The sequence below is a fragment of the Nelumbo nucifera genome, chromosome 4, assembly GCF_055504915.1.
Source record: "Nelumbo nucifera cultivar China Antique chromosome 4, China Antique-T2T, whole genome shotgun sequence".
In the NCBI taxonomy this organism is placed as follows: Eukaryota; Viridiplantae; Streptophyta; class Magnoliopsida; order Proteales; family Nelumbonaceae; genus Nelumbo; species Nelumbo nucifera.
Window position 1 is genome coordinate 11,969,460 of NC_142652.1, and position 16,632 is coordinate 11,986,091.

Below are 16,632 nucleotides of genomic sequence, written 5' to 3' on the forward strand. Positions count from 1 at the left end.
ATTTTTTGAGACCACATCTCCGCCCCACAAACGTCCCACCCCACAATGCCTTACAGCACATCCTTGCCGTGTATTGGGCACATCTCCCGATGATGGTACCAGAACCGATGATGTCATCATCGGGAGATGCTCTCAATACATGACGGGGATGTGCTGTGGAGCATTGTGGGGCGGATAATGTGAGCTCCCATTTTTCTTCACTCATGAAGCATCAAGATTTCAAGTGTTTCAAATGTATAGTCACTGTTGGAAAGATGATTGAACAAGATTTTCACTTGGGGAGATTCAATCCAATTGTAAACTCTCTACCATTTGGTATAGTAAATGAAGTGTTGTTGCAAACAACTATTAGCAAGTTAACTCTTCCATTTTAAAGCATATTGCTTTTCCCTTGTGACATGATAGTCATAAGAAGGCTTACCTTACTCATAGTGTCACTTTGATAGTTACTCTCCCAATTAGTACGAGGAAGACATTTGATTACACTTCAATTGAGGCCACTTGAAAACCTGCTTCTTTGAGGGTTTAGGTCAAATATATATTGTGATTGTCATAAAATGCCAGGGCACCATACCAATCAATGTATTTATCTTCAACTTGCAGTACATAATCCTATTTACAATGAAACTTTGGGTCCGTTTGGTTTGCAGGAATAGGAATATAGAATTGGAATCAGAATGGGTTATTTCGATTCAAACTGTTTGGTTGGCCGGAATTGAAACCCCATTGCCATTTCTGCTGGAATGTCATTCTCTGCCCCTCTCTTGGGAATGGAATCCCATTCCTACTGATTTTAATTTCCATTTTCATTATTGTCTGAACCAAACAGACTATGGGAATGGACTATTCCGATTCCAACTACGAATTAAACGAACCCTTAATTGTATTCCTTCATCTAAAGTAATAACGTTGATGATGAGCATAATTATTAAACATAGCATGGATTTTCATGTTACAAATATTATGGAAATGATCAACATCAACAACTTTTAAATGTAAAAAGCCTCCTTGTTCGTAACTAACAAAAAAATGCTACTGCATACAACGAAGGAGAAAAAAAATGTTAATACCCTTGTAGCCTCAATAGGTAGATTCCTAATAACTAGTAGACCTGTTCACATGTTGGGCTTGGGGATTAGTTGTACACAGTTTCATGCTTGGGCTTCAAGCCTGGCCCATTCATATTTGGTAAAAGTTAAGCCCAAGCTAGGCCCATAGGCAAGTCTAATAACTAGTAAAAGTGCATGTGTGTTGCACATAACATTTTCAAAAATAAAAAACAGCAAAACGGAAACAATTTGAAAATTGAAAAAAGACTTTTTGAAGAATAACATCCTACTTATATTGTTTAGGGATGTCAATGGTATTCGAGAAATTGATTTTGAATTCGAGTTTTGACATAATTGAATCGAATTTGGATATAACACTATTCGATTTGATAAATGTCAAATATTGACTGATTATTTAATTATTATATACATTATATAAAATATTTAAATAGTAATAATAATAATAATAATAATTTATATACTAGGTAAATTACTAAAACCTCCCATGAAGTTTGATAATTGCAATCACTTCCCTTGAACTTCATGACATAGTTGCAACTAGACCCCCTTTTGTTATAATTCACTAACTAGAGGCATGAAAATGTTCAAAATACTCATGCAGTTACTATTGAAGTTGTTTTTTTACAGAAAAATATAACAATAAGAAGGATAATTTAAAATTTAAGCTTTACCTTTAAGTGATTGATACAAAAGGGCAAAATTGAAAAACAAAACAATTTAAAAAAAAAAAGATATGGGAGGGGTCTCAACTAACAATTCATATGAAGAGAAAATTTAAAACAAATAAACATTTTGGTGAAAGATAACTACATGGGTGTTTTGGATTTTTTCATGCCTCTTTTTAAAGGATTTTAACAAAAGGGAATCTACTTGCAACTATGTCACAAAGTTTAGGGGAGGTGATTGCAATTATCAAACTTCAAGGGAGGTTTCGACAACAACTAGAAACTCGATGAGAGGTTTCAACAATTCACCCTTATATATCTATATAATTTATATAATTATAATATTTATTATTTACCTAAATAATTAATCGAACAAATTTGAATTGAATCAAATAATCAAATATTTAATCAAATTTGAATTCGGACATTTATTTTCAATACCCATCGAATATCAAATCAAATCTAGATATTGAATTTTCTAATTGGATTTAAATTTAGATATTGCCTGATTTGATTCAAATTCAATCCGTTTGCACCCCTAATCTTGCACCATGACGACTCATCAATAATCTATCACAGCCTAATTGTCACACACTCACACTAAAGTTGTTGTTTACCATTGTTTTTAATAGAATCAATAAATGTAAACATTCACATGGTTGTGATAAAACAAGTGTTACCATGAGTCCATGACCATTCATAGTTTTAAGTTATAAAAGCACCTCTACAAATAGCTTGGGAAAAACATATTTGATTAAATTCTCATGCTACACATTGTACTTTAAATAGAAGAAGGTAGCTTAGGTTGTATTTGGTTTGAAAAAACAAGGTAGGAAAAGGAAGGGAAACATGTAGAGCCAGCATTGTGCACAGGCCTGATGTGGGCCTAGGCCAGATTAGCTTCGACGAAAAACTTATTTCTGGGCCCAAAAATATGCGTCTAGTTGGATTTAAGCATAGCATGGTTGGGAGAGATAAGGGTTCCCTGCTCTACTATTTACACAATCTTCTCCACATGAGACATGAGACATACGCCTTTGATTTGGCATGAGCATACTTGTAGTTGTAGTTGTAGATATGGACCGGGTTAGGCCTGGCACTAGGTATAACGGGCTTCATGTGAGTTTAGGCCCAGCCTAAGCGAGCACTTATCTGTATCATAAGCTGGGCCTTTTGGGCCCAGACATTATGGGACATACAGGAGCCCGGCCTTCGAATCAAAAGATAAGCCCAGGATTGGAAATTTGCGGGCCAGATGGATCAGGGGGAGGGGGTAGGCAATGATCAGTTGATCACCCAGCTTGTGCAGAAGTTAATATAAAATCTTGACCTTCCATCTTATTTACTGTAAAGAAACCCTGCCGGGAAGACCATGTATAATCGGAGCTGAGTATCAGCTTAGTAAACCCGACCCGCAATGCCAATTCTGTGATTGTATTCTTATTTCTTACCGCCCCTCTCGCCGAAGCTTATCAGAAGGCAAACAGAACCGTGACAGCAGTGAGTGCATTTGGGAAATCAATCCATTGAGAAAATCTGAATATCAAATAGACAATAGACCAAGACAAAGGTGTTTAGGGTACGCTTACAGCCCACTTCCCCGAACGCAACGTGCTGCAGATCCCTCCAATGGAAGTTACTCCATCCTCTCCCGCAACCCTAGAGGCCAAAGCAGAGCCCTCAGAAGCCGAGAAACCAATCCAACAATCAAATCAATCAGATCCATCTCCTCCCATTCTTGCACCGTCGGTGCCTTCTTCGACTTCAGCTGTAGCTGCATCTCAACCCGCCCCGGAGAATCCCAATTTAAATCATCCTCTTTTAACTCCATCAATTCCCCCTCCAGTCCAATCATTTCCCCCAGCGACGATCGCTACTGCACCTATCCTTCCTCCCGCCCCGTCCTTTCGTCCCGTGGCGCCTGTTCCTGTGCCGATACCGCAGTTCTCTCCCCTCCCAAACGCTAATGTACAAAACCCTAATTTTCAGGGCACTAGCATTCAGAACCCTAGTGTTCAACCGCCTGGAGTGAACCCTGCTTCAGTTATGCTTCCAGGCATGCCAAGCGGAGCCGGTTCGGTTACGGTCTCAGTTTCACCATTACGTCCCACCGGTATGTACCAGGTTCCTCTCGGTCAGGCCCCCAATCCTGCCATGAGACCTTACTCGCAAATGCCCAACGGATTCCTGGCTGTTCCTGCTCCAGCACATCAGGGCACTATACCTCCTCCTGGTGGGTTGTTATCCTTTTTCCTTATCTACTTTTTATTCTCAAAAGCAAGTGTTTGGAGTTTAGTGGACGATTTCTCGCATGTTAAATTTCCCTTTTTTTTCCTAGCTTGCTCACGTCTTTCGTGGATAGTAAAATTCACACTTCTGGGTTTAATTTTATTGTATTGAATTGTTACGAACTTGGAAGATAGGTTGTTCTTAGATATTGACCCTGGCCATAATAACTTCTAGGTTGGCTATTTGTGGCCTGGTTTCCTAGATCACGTGCTCAATAGATACATTTTTAATTGTTGACGAAGAACAGCTAAAAGAAGAGTAGATTCTCGTCCGCAACGAGAAGGTTGCCTGAGTTTAGTGTCACGGGTTATGAGTAATCATTGTAGTGGTTGGCTTTAGTTGGGCGGAGTTCTTGAATGAGAAAGGTACACAAAGAGTGTGAAAAATCCTATTCGTTAGATAAAGGATGCATGAGGTATCGATGACAGGATGTTTTCTCCTACAGTGTCTTGATTGATCACGGTGTGAAAGGTTGGAAGGCTTCATCTTGCGGTTCTTTAAAGATCCCCTTCTACAACACCTATGTTGGTATGAATAAATTCTCTTAGTTTTCTTGAATTTTGATAAAGTTGCACTGTTATGGTGAAAACTTCTATTTTATATTTTTGGCAATTTAAACTATACTCGGGAAATTCAAAACTCAAAGTCCATGATGCCAACAACTGTGTCAGTCCTTGGCAGTAAATATAAGTGTTCAAGTCTTCGAAACTAAATAGTGGCTGGTTTTATCATCTTCCTCCTACTAAGCTATTTTCTGTTAGATATAAGGATACTTCTCTTTTTGGCCTTCATGAGTTTTAGATTTGCGGCAGCATATCATGTTAGCAACTGAGTGCTCATTGCGCTTGTGTTACAAGGTATCGCAATCTCTTTTTTCCCCATTACATTATGTCCATCTTTCTGCTTCTTTTCTAGTGTATTGCCGTGTTCTTTTTTTCCCTTTTTCTTCTTTCTTTTTTCCCCTTTTCTTTTCGACTTCTATGGTATTCAAAGGCAATGGAACATGGTAGTGTAGTGTTGTATCAACAACTCCCTTGGTTTGAGTGAGACGCTGCATGTCTCATATTGCTCAATTTCACATTTAGTGCCTGGGATAACTTCTGAAGGATACTATTGTTCAAGGAGATATATAAGGTAAGCTGACTTTACATTTATAGTTTATAAGCTGGGTGCTGTTTTCCCCATTTTCCTTCAGGTTATCTGTTCAGCTGGTGATAGTTGCCATGCCTTGCTGCCCATCTCTAATATGCTTGTATTGTGTGGTAAAAGCATTTGGTTGACTTGTCAAATTTTTTCTTCTTTAAATAAATAGTTCAATTATTGGGAAGACTATGATCATTATATATGGTTTCTAGGCTTTCTCTGACAAGTTTGCATAGATATTGTTTGCATCCATGCAGGAATTCCACGTTATGCCACTCCATATACAACTATGGTCCGTCCTGCTTTTCCTCCACGTCCACCAGGAGCAATTGGTGTGGTTCCTCCATTGTCACGACCTCCAGTTCCAGGGATTCGTGGAGTTCCACCGATTGTGCCCCCTGTTATAAGGCCAGTTATTCCTATTGTTGCCCCAACAGAGAAACCACAAACCACCGTTTATGTTGGAAAAATAGCACCAACTGTGGAAAATGATTTTATGCTCTCCCTTCTCCGGGTAGGTTACTTTTATTTCTTATATTTTAGATTGTTAGACAACAGATGATTTTCCTGATTCAATCCTTTACAAGCTACAATGTTGAAGTACTTTGCATTTAGTTTTCTTTCTTTCTTTCTTCCCCTTCTGTTTCTTATGGGGTTTTGCATCCGTATTTTTTGAAGCTTTGTGGACCTGTCAAGAGTTGGAAACGTGCACAAGATCCTAGTGATGGAACTCCAAGAGGTTTTGGATTCTGTGAATTTGAGGCTGCAGAAGGTGTCCTTCGTGCACTGCGTCTGCTAAGTAAATTTAATGTTGATGGACAAGAGCTTGTGGTATGGTTCTGTTATAGTTATTCTATATGGAATGCTATCTTATTGTAGTGCACTGGTTCATTCTTTTAGTTCTGAATTAATGACTATAAAACAGTGATAAGAAAAATAACAACTGCAAAACACTGATGTTTGTCTACTCCATTGGGGGTAGGAAGACTTCCTGCACTGGTTTGGTATACTTGCTAAGTAACTTGTTATGTGTTGCATAGACATGAAGAGTGCCAGATGCTAATGCATGTTACTCAGTCATACTTCTCAAGCCAAATAAGTCTAAACCCGTTTGTGTGCTCATACTTAACTGATTTGCATATCTTTTCATTTCTATCATTGCAAGAATCTGTGCAAGGAAAATAGTAACAGTATTATTTGAACTGACCTTAATGATCATAAACATTTCAGCCACATGATGCGAACCAGATATGGTGAAGCATATGCAGAAATTGGTTTGACAATATTTATCGTACATAGTTTTGCTTGCATATGGGTTTTGTTAAATATGTTTAGAAGTGGAATAGTATACCTTTTTCATAGTTATATACAACTATACAAATTGTTGAATATTCCATTTGATGAGATTGTACTCATTAATGAACTATGAGGTTTACGGTAGACAAACTTAGTTTAGAAAGCTCTATTATTTACTTCTAACTTGTTCTTAGGCAGGCACTTTGAGACTCATTTTGGCACATCCAAACTGACCCATAACTTTGAATGCTATTACATTGAGACCTTATCTCAGCCTTCTGCCTCTAGTGGTCTGTCTTTCCCTGTTAAAGAGGTTTGGAGATTCCTCCTCGGGTTGGTAGTTTTTTTTGGGAAGCATTCCTAGAAAGAATTAACACATGTGACCTGCTTCAAAGAAAGAGACCCAATTCTTGTCTATCCCCACATAGGTGTATTCTTTGCAAAGTTGAAGGGGAAACTGGTTACCACCTATTGATTTCTTGCCTATTTGCTAGAATTATATGTGAATGAGTTTTCTCCCTTTTTCGGTGCAGCTGGACCCCTCCCTTGAATGTGAAAAAGCCTATTCTCTCCTTCTTACTTTAGTTGGCCTTTAAAAATATGGAGAATTATGTGGAGATGTATGAGGGCTGCAGTCTGCTGGTCTATCTGGGAAGAAAGAAACTCATGTACCTTCTCAGAAAAGGAAAGAACCATTGAGAATGTAATGGAGTTGATACATTTAAGGGTGGCTCACTGGCTGAAATCTCTGAACATATTCACGGTTTTTTCCTTGGATGACTTGATGAGGAATTGGTTAGAGATAGCTAATTCTGCCCAAGTTAATATGGTTTCTTCTCCCTCTTGGACCTCTCCCCCACCTGGATTCATGAAGCTGAATTTTGATGGAAGTAGTTTAAGGAACCCAGGGCTCTTTGGTATAAGGGGAGTGTTCAGGAATGAAGAGGGGCTTATTATAGCCATGTTCCCAGGCCCTATTGGAGAAGGAGATTCCCTTAGGGCTGAGATCCTTGCGGCTCTGGAAGGTGCTCAAAGAGCAAGGGAGCTGAACCTAAGAAAAGTGGTTTTTGGAGGTGACTCAGAGGTGGTGGTGAGATGGCTAAAGGAAGATAACTCTGGTATCTCGAACTGCAGCAATGAAAAGAAAAAAAATAAGTGGCTGACTAGGGACATTGAGGTAAAATACAGTTTGGTAAAGAGAACTGCCAACTCACTTGCTGATGGGTTAGCCAAGCAAGGGGTGAATAGGGGACCTTTCTTTTCGGCTCATTTCTAATCTTGTATTTTTTGTTTTGCTAAAATGGGGGAGTTAAGAAAGTTTACCTCCCCCTCTCTTGTAATTAAAGTTTCTTATTCTTAATAAATTCTGCCATTATTGATAAAAAATGGTATTACATTGACACTTTTCTGTGGATGCAGTTTCCCTGTTAGTCTTACCAAAAAAAAAAGTTTCCCTGTTAGACATGCTTCTCTGATGCAGCAGCAGTAGTATTTCTGCAGAAACTTGATATTATTTATACTCTAATCATGAGGACTTCTGGCATTCCTTGTATCTTGTATGCTACAGAAAGGGCCATTCAGCTATACTAGCACTTTTTTATGCTGTGGACCATCCACTTGCTAGCTTTGATCTTATGCTTAAAGGCCAAGTACAATCTATCAATTCTCAATCGTTAAGATTTTTTAAGTCTTTGATTTTACATAGTGCCTTGAGGGTCTTCTCTGTAACAGTTCAGGATCTTGACTACCCCGTGCTCATCTGCTAAATAGAGGGGAAATATTTCAATTAATGGTCTGTCACTGCACCACAGGTCAGACCAGTATCATACCTGCAAGTCTGCATGTATCACTTATAATGTCTTGCTCCTTTGATCAAGGGTGGAAACACTTTTTTGATTCCTTTCCATAGAGACAACAATGTGACTAAGTTACTACACTTGTATCTTTTTTTTTATCAGTAAATATGTGTTTTATTAAAATTCAGATTCAGATTGTAAACATTTTATACAATTTGATGATGGGACTGTTGATCCCTTTTCCTCACTCTATTTATCCCTCATTACAATGTAGCCCAAAATAATTGTTGTCTCAATGCCCCTTGTTTTGCTAATCCATCAGCTAGCCCATTTGCACTTCTACGGACCCATTTAAATTCAGCCTCAACCTCCTTGGCAATCTTCTCCACTTCCCTAATCACATGTTTAAACGTCCATGGGGTGTGACTGCTATTTGTTGCCCATGAAATTACTACTTTTGAATCCCCTTCCACTTCAACATGTCTACATCCTAGTTGTTTGGCTAGCTTTAACCCTTGTAATAATGCCAGTAGCTCAGTCTTCAGCGAGTTTCGTCCATGGGGTGTGACTGCTATTTGTTGCCCATGAAATTACTACTTTTGAATCCCCTTCCACTTCAACATGTCTACATCCTAGTTGTTTGGCTAGCTTTAACCCTTGTAATAATGCCAGTAGCTCAGTCTTCAGCGAGTTTCCGTTGCCAATCGGCCCTGAGAACATACCCAATATCCTCCTGTCAGGGTTTCTTAATACTCCTCCTATTCCTGAGATGCCTGGATTTCCATATGAGCACCCGTCAAAATTCAGCTTTACTTTATTGCCTTAAGGTAGTTTCCACTCCGGCCTTATTTTATCTCTTACTCTCGAAGATTGTGCTACTTCGGACCATTACAGAGCTTGTATCTTGTTCCTGTTTCCCTAAAGTCCTGTTTTTTTTTTTTTTGATCAATAACACTTTCATTAATTCATCAATAGAAGATTTACAATAGGAAGACAAACACGCTTATCTTCCAAGAGCAACAAAGAACCTCAAGAAAAGGAAAAAAAGAAAGAGAAAAGAAAGAAAACACACTAAAGTTACAGCTTGGCCCAAAAAAGTGAATCCCTTTCTGCCCCTTGTTTAGCTAAACCGTCAGCTAGGGAATTAGCCGATCTTTTAACCCAACGTATCTTAACTTCCATCTCCCGCACCAACCACTTGAATTTCCTCCTCTCATTATTGTACTTCCATAAGCCATTGCGATCTTTAATCAGCCACCCTTCACCACCTCTGAATCCCCTTCAATTAAGAGTTTCCTGATGTTCAACTCCTTAGATTTTTGGACTCCTTCCATAACTACAAATATCTCAGCTCTAAGGGAATCACCCACTCCAATTGGGCCTGAGAACATGGCAGAAATGACCCCATTTTCATCCCTAAAAACACCCCCAATCCCCGATTGTCCCGGATTTCCCCTGCTACACCCATCAAAGTTTAGTTTCACGAATCCACTAGGTGGAGGGGTCCAAGCCACACTCATTACTGACTTAGTTTGTGTGCAACTTGCAATTTCACCCCACTTCCTCAACAAGTCATCCATAGTGTAATTTGTGAAAAGCTCCAAAGATTTCAGCCACTGTACCACCCTAATATGAATGATAGCCCTCAGATCTGCTACTCCTCTTTGAGCTTCTGAGAATATCCTGGAGTTTTTTTCTTCCCAAAGTGTCCAACATACTGCAGCCCTTAGTCCTCTCCACATTGTCCTTCCCCTTTTTATCCACCACCGGAAAAGAGAAGGGGGAAAAAGGCCTTTTAAGTCTGATGGGGGGTTCCAACTACAACCAAATAAGGACAAAGCCCATTCCCAAATTGACCTCGCAAAATGGCAAGACACCAGTAGGTGAAAACCAGTCTCCCCATCTGCTTTACAAAGAACACACCACTGAGGTGACAAACAAGTATTGGGTCTCTTGTTTTGGAGTAAATCACCAGTGTTGATTCTTTTCAGATAGGCTTCCCAACAAAAACTATCAACCCTAGGAGGTATTGCTCTGCACCAAACCTCATCAACAGGAAAATGAGGGAAGGTAGGACTGGTGGACTGACTTAAGACTTTGAATCCCTAAAGTCCTGTTTTGCGCAATTACATTTCATTACAGAGCTTTAGATTCTTTGATAAACTGCCACCATAATTTTCCTAGCAGTTACATGTTACTCTTAAACGTTGAACACCTAGAACTCTACCAACCAGATTTGAACAGACTTTTTCAATCAATCAAGTGGCATTTGAATTTATTATTTCACCTTCTAAAATAATTGTCTTTGTAATTTTTTGTACTAGCTGCAAAATTAGCTAGAATATGCAATATAGACTTGAAGTAGGTACACTGGTGATTTACTTGTATAAGAATAAGCTTTCTTGCCTCCAATAAATAGCATAGTTTCCACTTTCCAGAATGCTAATCATGGGTTTGCAAATAGGTTTTTAGGCATCCTGCTGCTCCCATGGTAAATCAGCTTTTAACCCTATTTTATCCCAACAGAGTCCCCATGAATCCTTGTAACCACACTTGTTCCCTAATGGATCTATCCTGGGCAGCCAGCACTTTCCCTACCTGTTACTGTCAATCTCTGAATCTGCCCCTCCATGGGTTGTTTTGTGGCACTTGCGTTCCTTTCTCTTTTGCTTTTATTGTTTGACCTAAATAAACAACCAAACACATAAGGAGTACGCATTTTCCCCTATAGAAATTCACAGGCTGTGATGGTATGAATTTATACTTTTTGGTCATTTAGATATATGATTGTTAAGATTGGTAACAAACATCATTGTTTAGCAATAAATGCTTTTTCTGTGTGCGTTTTTACTGATGTTTATTCAGCCCATTGAATCAGTTCTGGCATGCACTGTGTTTGAACTTTGAACTGCCTTGAATATACTAACCCTAAGTTAGAAATAGGAAGTTGGAAAAGGTTTCAGATAATCTAACCTGATCTGTCATAATAGACATGCAACTTGATGGTCTGATGCTCCTTTTCTTGGGACAGTCTGGGAGAGCAAGAGTACAAGTAACGTCAATATGACCCTCCTTATGGGTGTCATGGGTCAGGGTATAGACTGGGTTCAGTCCTGGTTTAGTTCTTGCTTTCAAAGTCAATTTTTTGGTTAAGGTTGGCCTTTTTTTGCACCTGCGAGCATGAGAACTTTGCCCAAGCAAGTAGCTTATGTTTCTTGAACAGTGTAGTCAATGTTGCTAAGTGATTCTTTTTGCTTCCTTGAGCGTGTTGATGGGTTCTCAAGTTCCTCCCTGCTTCCACTTTGTGCTCCTTATAATTTCTTATTCCATCTTAGAGTCAGATTAGAATAAGTGATCGGTTGCAAGTTGAAGGGGCAATAAGGGCTGGGGGCATACAAAAAATGACAGCCACATGGGCTGAAGTAGTAAGAAATGCTTAAAGTGCTCACAATTTAACAGTAGATATGACACTAAACAGAATGGGATGGTGAAGCAGGATTCATGTTAGCAGACCCCATATAGTAAGGACAAGGGTTAGAAGATGATGATCTTAAAGTCAGGTTTAACTAATGTAGTCTTTCTCTTTGGTTCAGTAATTGTTATTCAATGCACATTAGTCAACCATCTCAGCCATTTTTCTTTCTCATCAGCTGTTGGGCTGTTCTTGAGTTTCCACAGTTTCATACATTTTTAGTTTTATCCTTGTTTCTTTTTTTTTTTTTTCAATCGTTGTATATAAAGTATAGTCTGGTCTCATAAGCCATATTGTAATATCTTAGTTCTTGAGAGCATTTTTCCCCTCAGTGCATATCTTATATACTCATTCTATTATTAACTGTTGATGTAAACGATCAACCATGTTTACTTTTATATGCATGCCAAGTCTCATAACTGTATGGGCTACTATGCTAATTCATTTTTGTTTTCAATATCCACTCAAAACACATACTTGCAGTTATTTTTGGACCCAATATTGAAACTGGGAGGTGCACTTTGGAACATCACAAAGAAAATATGCAATTTATTTTTGATAAAAAAGCAAGATCTATTTTTTTTTGTAACAAGCAGAATTTAAAATTGATAGCCTCTGTTTAGTATCAGTGTTTTTTTTCGATAAATACTGTTTAGTATCAGTGTTATGAGGCATTACAATGTGTGTATTGACTTTCTTTTTAATTTTTTCCAGATACTGATTTCCAACTCCATAGCAGTTTTTTGGAGTTACTTGTATTTTTCTCACTAGTTGACTTTGATACTCCTAAGACCAAAACCTTTCTTATCTTCCTACAATTCACTGCTTACTTGTGGATTGCATTTACTACTTTTGCATTTATTTGAGGATTAATGTTACTACATGAAACAATATTACTTTAGAGGAGCTTTATTCTTTCCATGCTTGTGAGGGAGAAGCCAACTACATGTTGGTTTTAGCAGAAAATAATTTCTGACTTTAAAAAAAAACTTTTTTTTTGTGTGAAATTGAAAGTCCATCAGTGTAACTGCTGAGCAACTCTTATGTGAATGGTATAGATTTAAATTAATGCATTGGTTGAATAGAAGGTAGAACTATTCTGCCACATATCAAGTATCTTTGAATTTGTCATATCTGTTGTTACCACTATTTGATCTTTCTTGTTGTTTGCTGGACTAATTATGTTACTTACACAGCTAAATGTTAACCAAGCAACACGAGAATACCTAGAACGCTATGTTGAAAAGAAAACTGAAAGGGAAAAGAAACTCAAGGAGTCTGAAAGTGAAGGTGCTGAGAAAGAGGAAGAAAGTGCACCAGGTGTTGAGAAGAATGAAACCCCAAAGCCTCCTGTTGAGGACTCAAAGAAGGATGAGAATGATTCCACAGAGAAGGAAAACCAAGACAGTACCACCTTTGGCATTGTGACTGAAGAAGATCGAGAAGCTGACAGGGAGGCCCTGGAGAAGCTTACAAGTATGATTGAGGAGAGGTTAAAGACCAAACCCCTGCCTCCTCCACCCCCACAAACACCAGTTGATGGTTCTGGAAAGTCAAATTCTGAAGTGCCTACCAAATCAAGGGATGGGGACTCGGATGTTGATATCATGAAAAGCGGTGAGTCACAATGGTGGAATGACAGAGCTTTCCTTGTCTGTGCCAGTAAGGATGGATGGAGGGTCTCTGGCATGGTGACTGTTGAATCATTGGCATCTTGGTCAATTTTCAGAACCCATCCTTATTACACAGATTATATTTGTTGTTTTTATTTTTCTCATTGGTGGTTATATTTTAATTTTGGTTCAATGTTTTTTCTTTTTTGATCTCAATGTTGCAGATGTAGCAGAAGATAAAAATGATGGTGAGACAACAAGTGAAAACAAGGCTACAAATGAGCGTGATAGGTCAGAAACAAACTCACCTGACAGGAGAAGATATGATAGGAGGAGTAGGGAGAAGGACAGAGAGCGTGATTTAAAACGGGAGAAGGAACGAGAACTAGAAAGGTATGAAAGGGAAAGGGAGAGAGAACGGGTTAGGAGGGAGAGGGAACGAGAGATGAAGATACGAGAAGCTGAGCGTTTGTACAAGGAACGGTTAAAGGAATGGGAGGCTAGAGAAAGAGAGAAAGAGCATCAACGGCAGCATGAGAAGGAGAGGGAGAAAGAAAGAGAACGGGAACGCAGGAGAGAGATCATGGACCAGGAGGATGAGAGTGATGAGGATGATACAAGAAAAAGAAGGCGCAGGAGTAGTTCCTCTGAAGAGAGGAGGAAGAAGAGGCAACGGGAAAAGGAGGATGATTTGGCTGACAGATTAAGGGAAGAGGAAGAAATTGCTGAGGCTAAGAAGAGGGCCATTGAGGAGCAGCAACGGCTGAAAGATGAACTCAAGAGTCAATTAATTAATGGAAATGATAAACCTATATTTCCTGAAGAAAGCAATGAAGGTAGACATGATTCTGCTGAACAGGCTTATGAAAGTGATACTGATCATGGTAATCACACAGGTGAGTGTCTTGTAAGTTTTTGTTTTTGTGTTTTTAGGTAATTTGTTCTATTTTCTTTTATTGAGAAAGGTGTGGGTTGTTATTTAATAGGTGATATGATTCTAAGAAATGGCGCTACTGATGAATCGTCCATGGGATCTGTTGCTGTCACGGATACAAGGCAGAGTGGTAATGCACCAACTCGGAAGCTTGGATTTGGTCTGGTAGGTTCTGGAAAGCGGACTGCTGTCCCTTCTGTTTTCCATGAAGAGGATGATGATGATGCTGAGAAAGAGAAAAAGATGAGGCCTCTGGTTCCTATTGATTACTCCACAGAAGAGCTGCAAGCTGTCCAACCTACTCCAGGGGCACCATCTCCAAATCTGGCTGCAGCAGCTGAATTTGCAAAGCGTATCTCAAATGTTAACCCCAAAGAAGAGAGGCCTGATGCAGAAAGGGAAAGAAGTAAACGATCGAATGACAGGTTGAGCCAGCGGGATCGAGATAGGAATGGTGAAGAGAGTAATCGTAGTAGAGATGACAACAAAGAAAAGAATTATGAACGGGATAGGGATCGTGAACATGGTCCAGATAAGCTGAAGACACCTGAAAACAAGAAGCTTTTGGATGCAAAACAATTGATTGATATGATCCCGAAGACCAAGGAGGAATTGTTCTCATATGAGATAAACTGGGCCGTGTATGACAAAGTAAGTGACATCACATTTAGCTTAATTGCATGCACACTCTGGCATATAAGGTGATTTTTCCTCTAGTTGTCCTGAGAGAGGATTTCTTAAGAGGCAACTACTGAGATCGTCATATGCCCATCCAATTATTCCCCATAGCTGCCGTAATTGAGTGTTATGGCTTGTGGATATTATTATGTATTGAGAATTTTATCCTTTGACATAGTCAGCTTAGTCCCAAAGTCTAAATTAGCCATCTGGATTGGCTAGGTTTAGACGTAGCGATCAATAATTTTTTCAATAGTCCATGTCCCTTTTATCTGCTGTCTCGGGATTTTGATGGTTGAATTCATCACGTTGGAACAATGCTTACATACTGCATGCCATTGACAGCATGAGCTGCATGAGAGAATGAGGCCCTGGATCTCAAAGAAGATAACCGAGTTTCTTGGGGAGGAAGAGGATACTCTGGTTGACTATATTGTGTCTAGTACCAAAGATCATGTGCAGGCATCTCAAATGCTGGAGTTGCTGCAATCTATCTTAGATGATGAAGCGGAGATGTTTGTGCTCAAGATGTGGAGGATGCTCATCTTCGAAATCAAGAAAGTTGAGACAGGTTTATCTTTGAAGCCTAGGACCTGACAAGCCAGGTATTATTTTTTTACACATGGTATAAGTAACGTTCCTATGATTTCTTGCCTTGGTATCTCTCACATATTTGACTTCATTGTTATTGTAGAAGAAACATAGGTTGAAAGGAAGTTTGCCCTTGCAGCTCTTTTTCATTTTTTATAAAATTTTAGCCCTTGTTTTTCTTTTCTTTTTTAAACGTGCATCAAGTTGAGATTAGCAATCAAATCCTGATATTGTAGTGGATACATGGTGAAGAAAGTGAATCTATCTATTTTATCCAGTTCAAACAGTTCTCTAAGAGGTGGTTAGACATTCACCTGAATTAGGGTTCGATCTCCGTCACCACACTGTTATAATTCTTGCCTTGAGAACCAAAATGTAGTGAATCTTGATTTGATGATGTCATTACATTCTTAATGGTGGGATTCATGAACTTGGGTTCTGGCTTTCTAAGATATATATATCAAAGAGATGTGATTTTTTAGCATTTCCGACATCTCCCCGAACCATGAGCGTACAAGAACTCATTGGTGGAACCAAGCACATAAAATTGAGTTGGAAGGAAATTTTCTCCAACGATTGGTACTTTTGTATTCAATATTTGAAGAGTTCCATGAGTAACTGGCTTCCTATTTCATGGAGGCAATGCATTCCTTTTTCACACTTGACACTTCTGGATCCAGTTTACTAGACTGGAGCTGCAAGGCTGGTTGTTTTGTTAGAGTATTTCTGCAGACAATCGACTGTATTTTTTATCATCATTTAAGAAAAGAAATTCCCTCTTACCATCTTTACTCTTAGTGTTGTCAACGTGCAGATTTCTTTTCTTTTTGTCTGTAGCTGTTATGTTATTTGATGTAGCTCAAGCTCACTAACTGTTAGACTTGGGCCTTGGAAGTGTTAATTTGGAATAAGTGCTTATTTCGGCTGGGACCACACCACTAAGCACTTATTGGAATTTGGGAAATAAGTTCAAAGTGTTTATTTTAAAATAAGGGCTTATTTTTTAAGCCCAAATTTTCAGTTTTTTAAGTTCTAAGCACTCCATTTTTTTTTCTCAAAATTGTATCCTTAGTTGAATTTTATAA

At 38.8% G+C, this 16,632-nt stretch overlaps 1 protein-coding gene across 3 annotated transcripts; it reads left to right on the forward strand.

Annotated features, from left to right (window-relative positions):
* Nucleotides 1–3,168: 3,168 nt before the first annotated feature.
* Nucleotides 3,169–16,338, forward strand: LOC104590867 (splicing factor PWI domain-containing protein / RNA recognition motif (RRM)-containing protein). 3 transcript variants are annotated; one of them, XM_088903361.1, is made up of 9 exons: nucleotides 3,433–3,968; nucleotides 4,470–4,552; nucleotides 5,220–5,286; nucleotides 5,425–5,681; nucleotides 5,846–5,998; nucleotides 12,928–13,348; nucleotides 13,569–14,240; nucleotides 14,331–14,929; nucleotides 15,302–16,338. In XM_088903361.1, the coding sequence occupies exons 2-9, from the start codon at nucleotides 4,547–4,549 to the stop codon at nucleotides 15,551–15,553; spliced, it is 2,427 nt and encodes an 808-aa protein (XP_088759487.1). In that variant the 5' UTR covers nucleotides 3,433–3,968; nucleotides 4,470–4,546; the 3' UTR covers nucleotides 15,554–16,338. The 3 variants fall into 3 exon arrangements, with proteins under 3 accessions (XP_010247927.1, XP_088759487.1, XP_010247930.1); XM_010249628.3 differs by lacking the exon at nucleotides 5,220–5,286 and having other exon boundaries at nucleotides 3,750–3,968; XM_010249625.3 differs by lacking the exons at nucleotides 4,470–4,552; nucleotides 5,220–5,286 and having other exon boundaries at nucleotides 3,169–3,968.
* The last annotated feature ends 294 nt before the right edge of the window (nucleotides 16,339–16,632 follow it).

Bases quoted from the DNA above. Each gene is read 5' to 3' on its own strand.
- LOC104590867 (XM_010249625.3), top strand. From the start codon at position 3,365: ATGGAAGTTACTCCATCCTCTCCCGCAACCCTAGAGGCCAAAGCAGAG. The intron at 5,682-5,845 runs GTAGGTTACTTT...TATTTTTTGAAG, and splicing joins TTATGCTCTCCCTTCTCCGG to CTTTGTGGACCTGTCAAGAG. The intron at 14,930-15,301 runs GTAAGTGACATC...TGCCATTGACAG, and splicing joins ACTGGGCCGTGTATGACAAA to CATGAGCTGCATGAGAGAAT.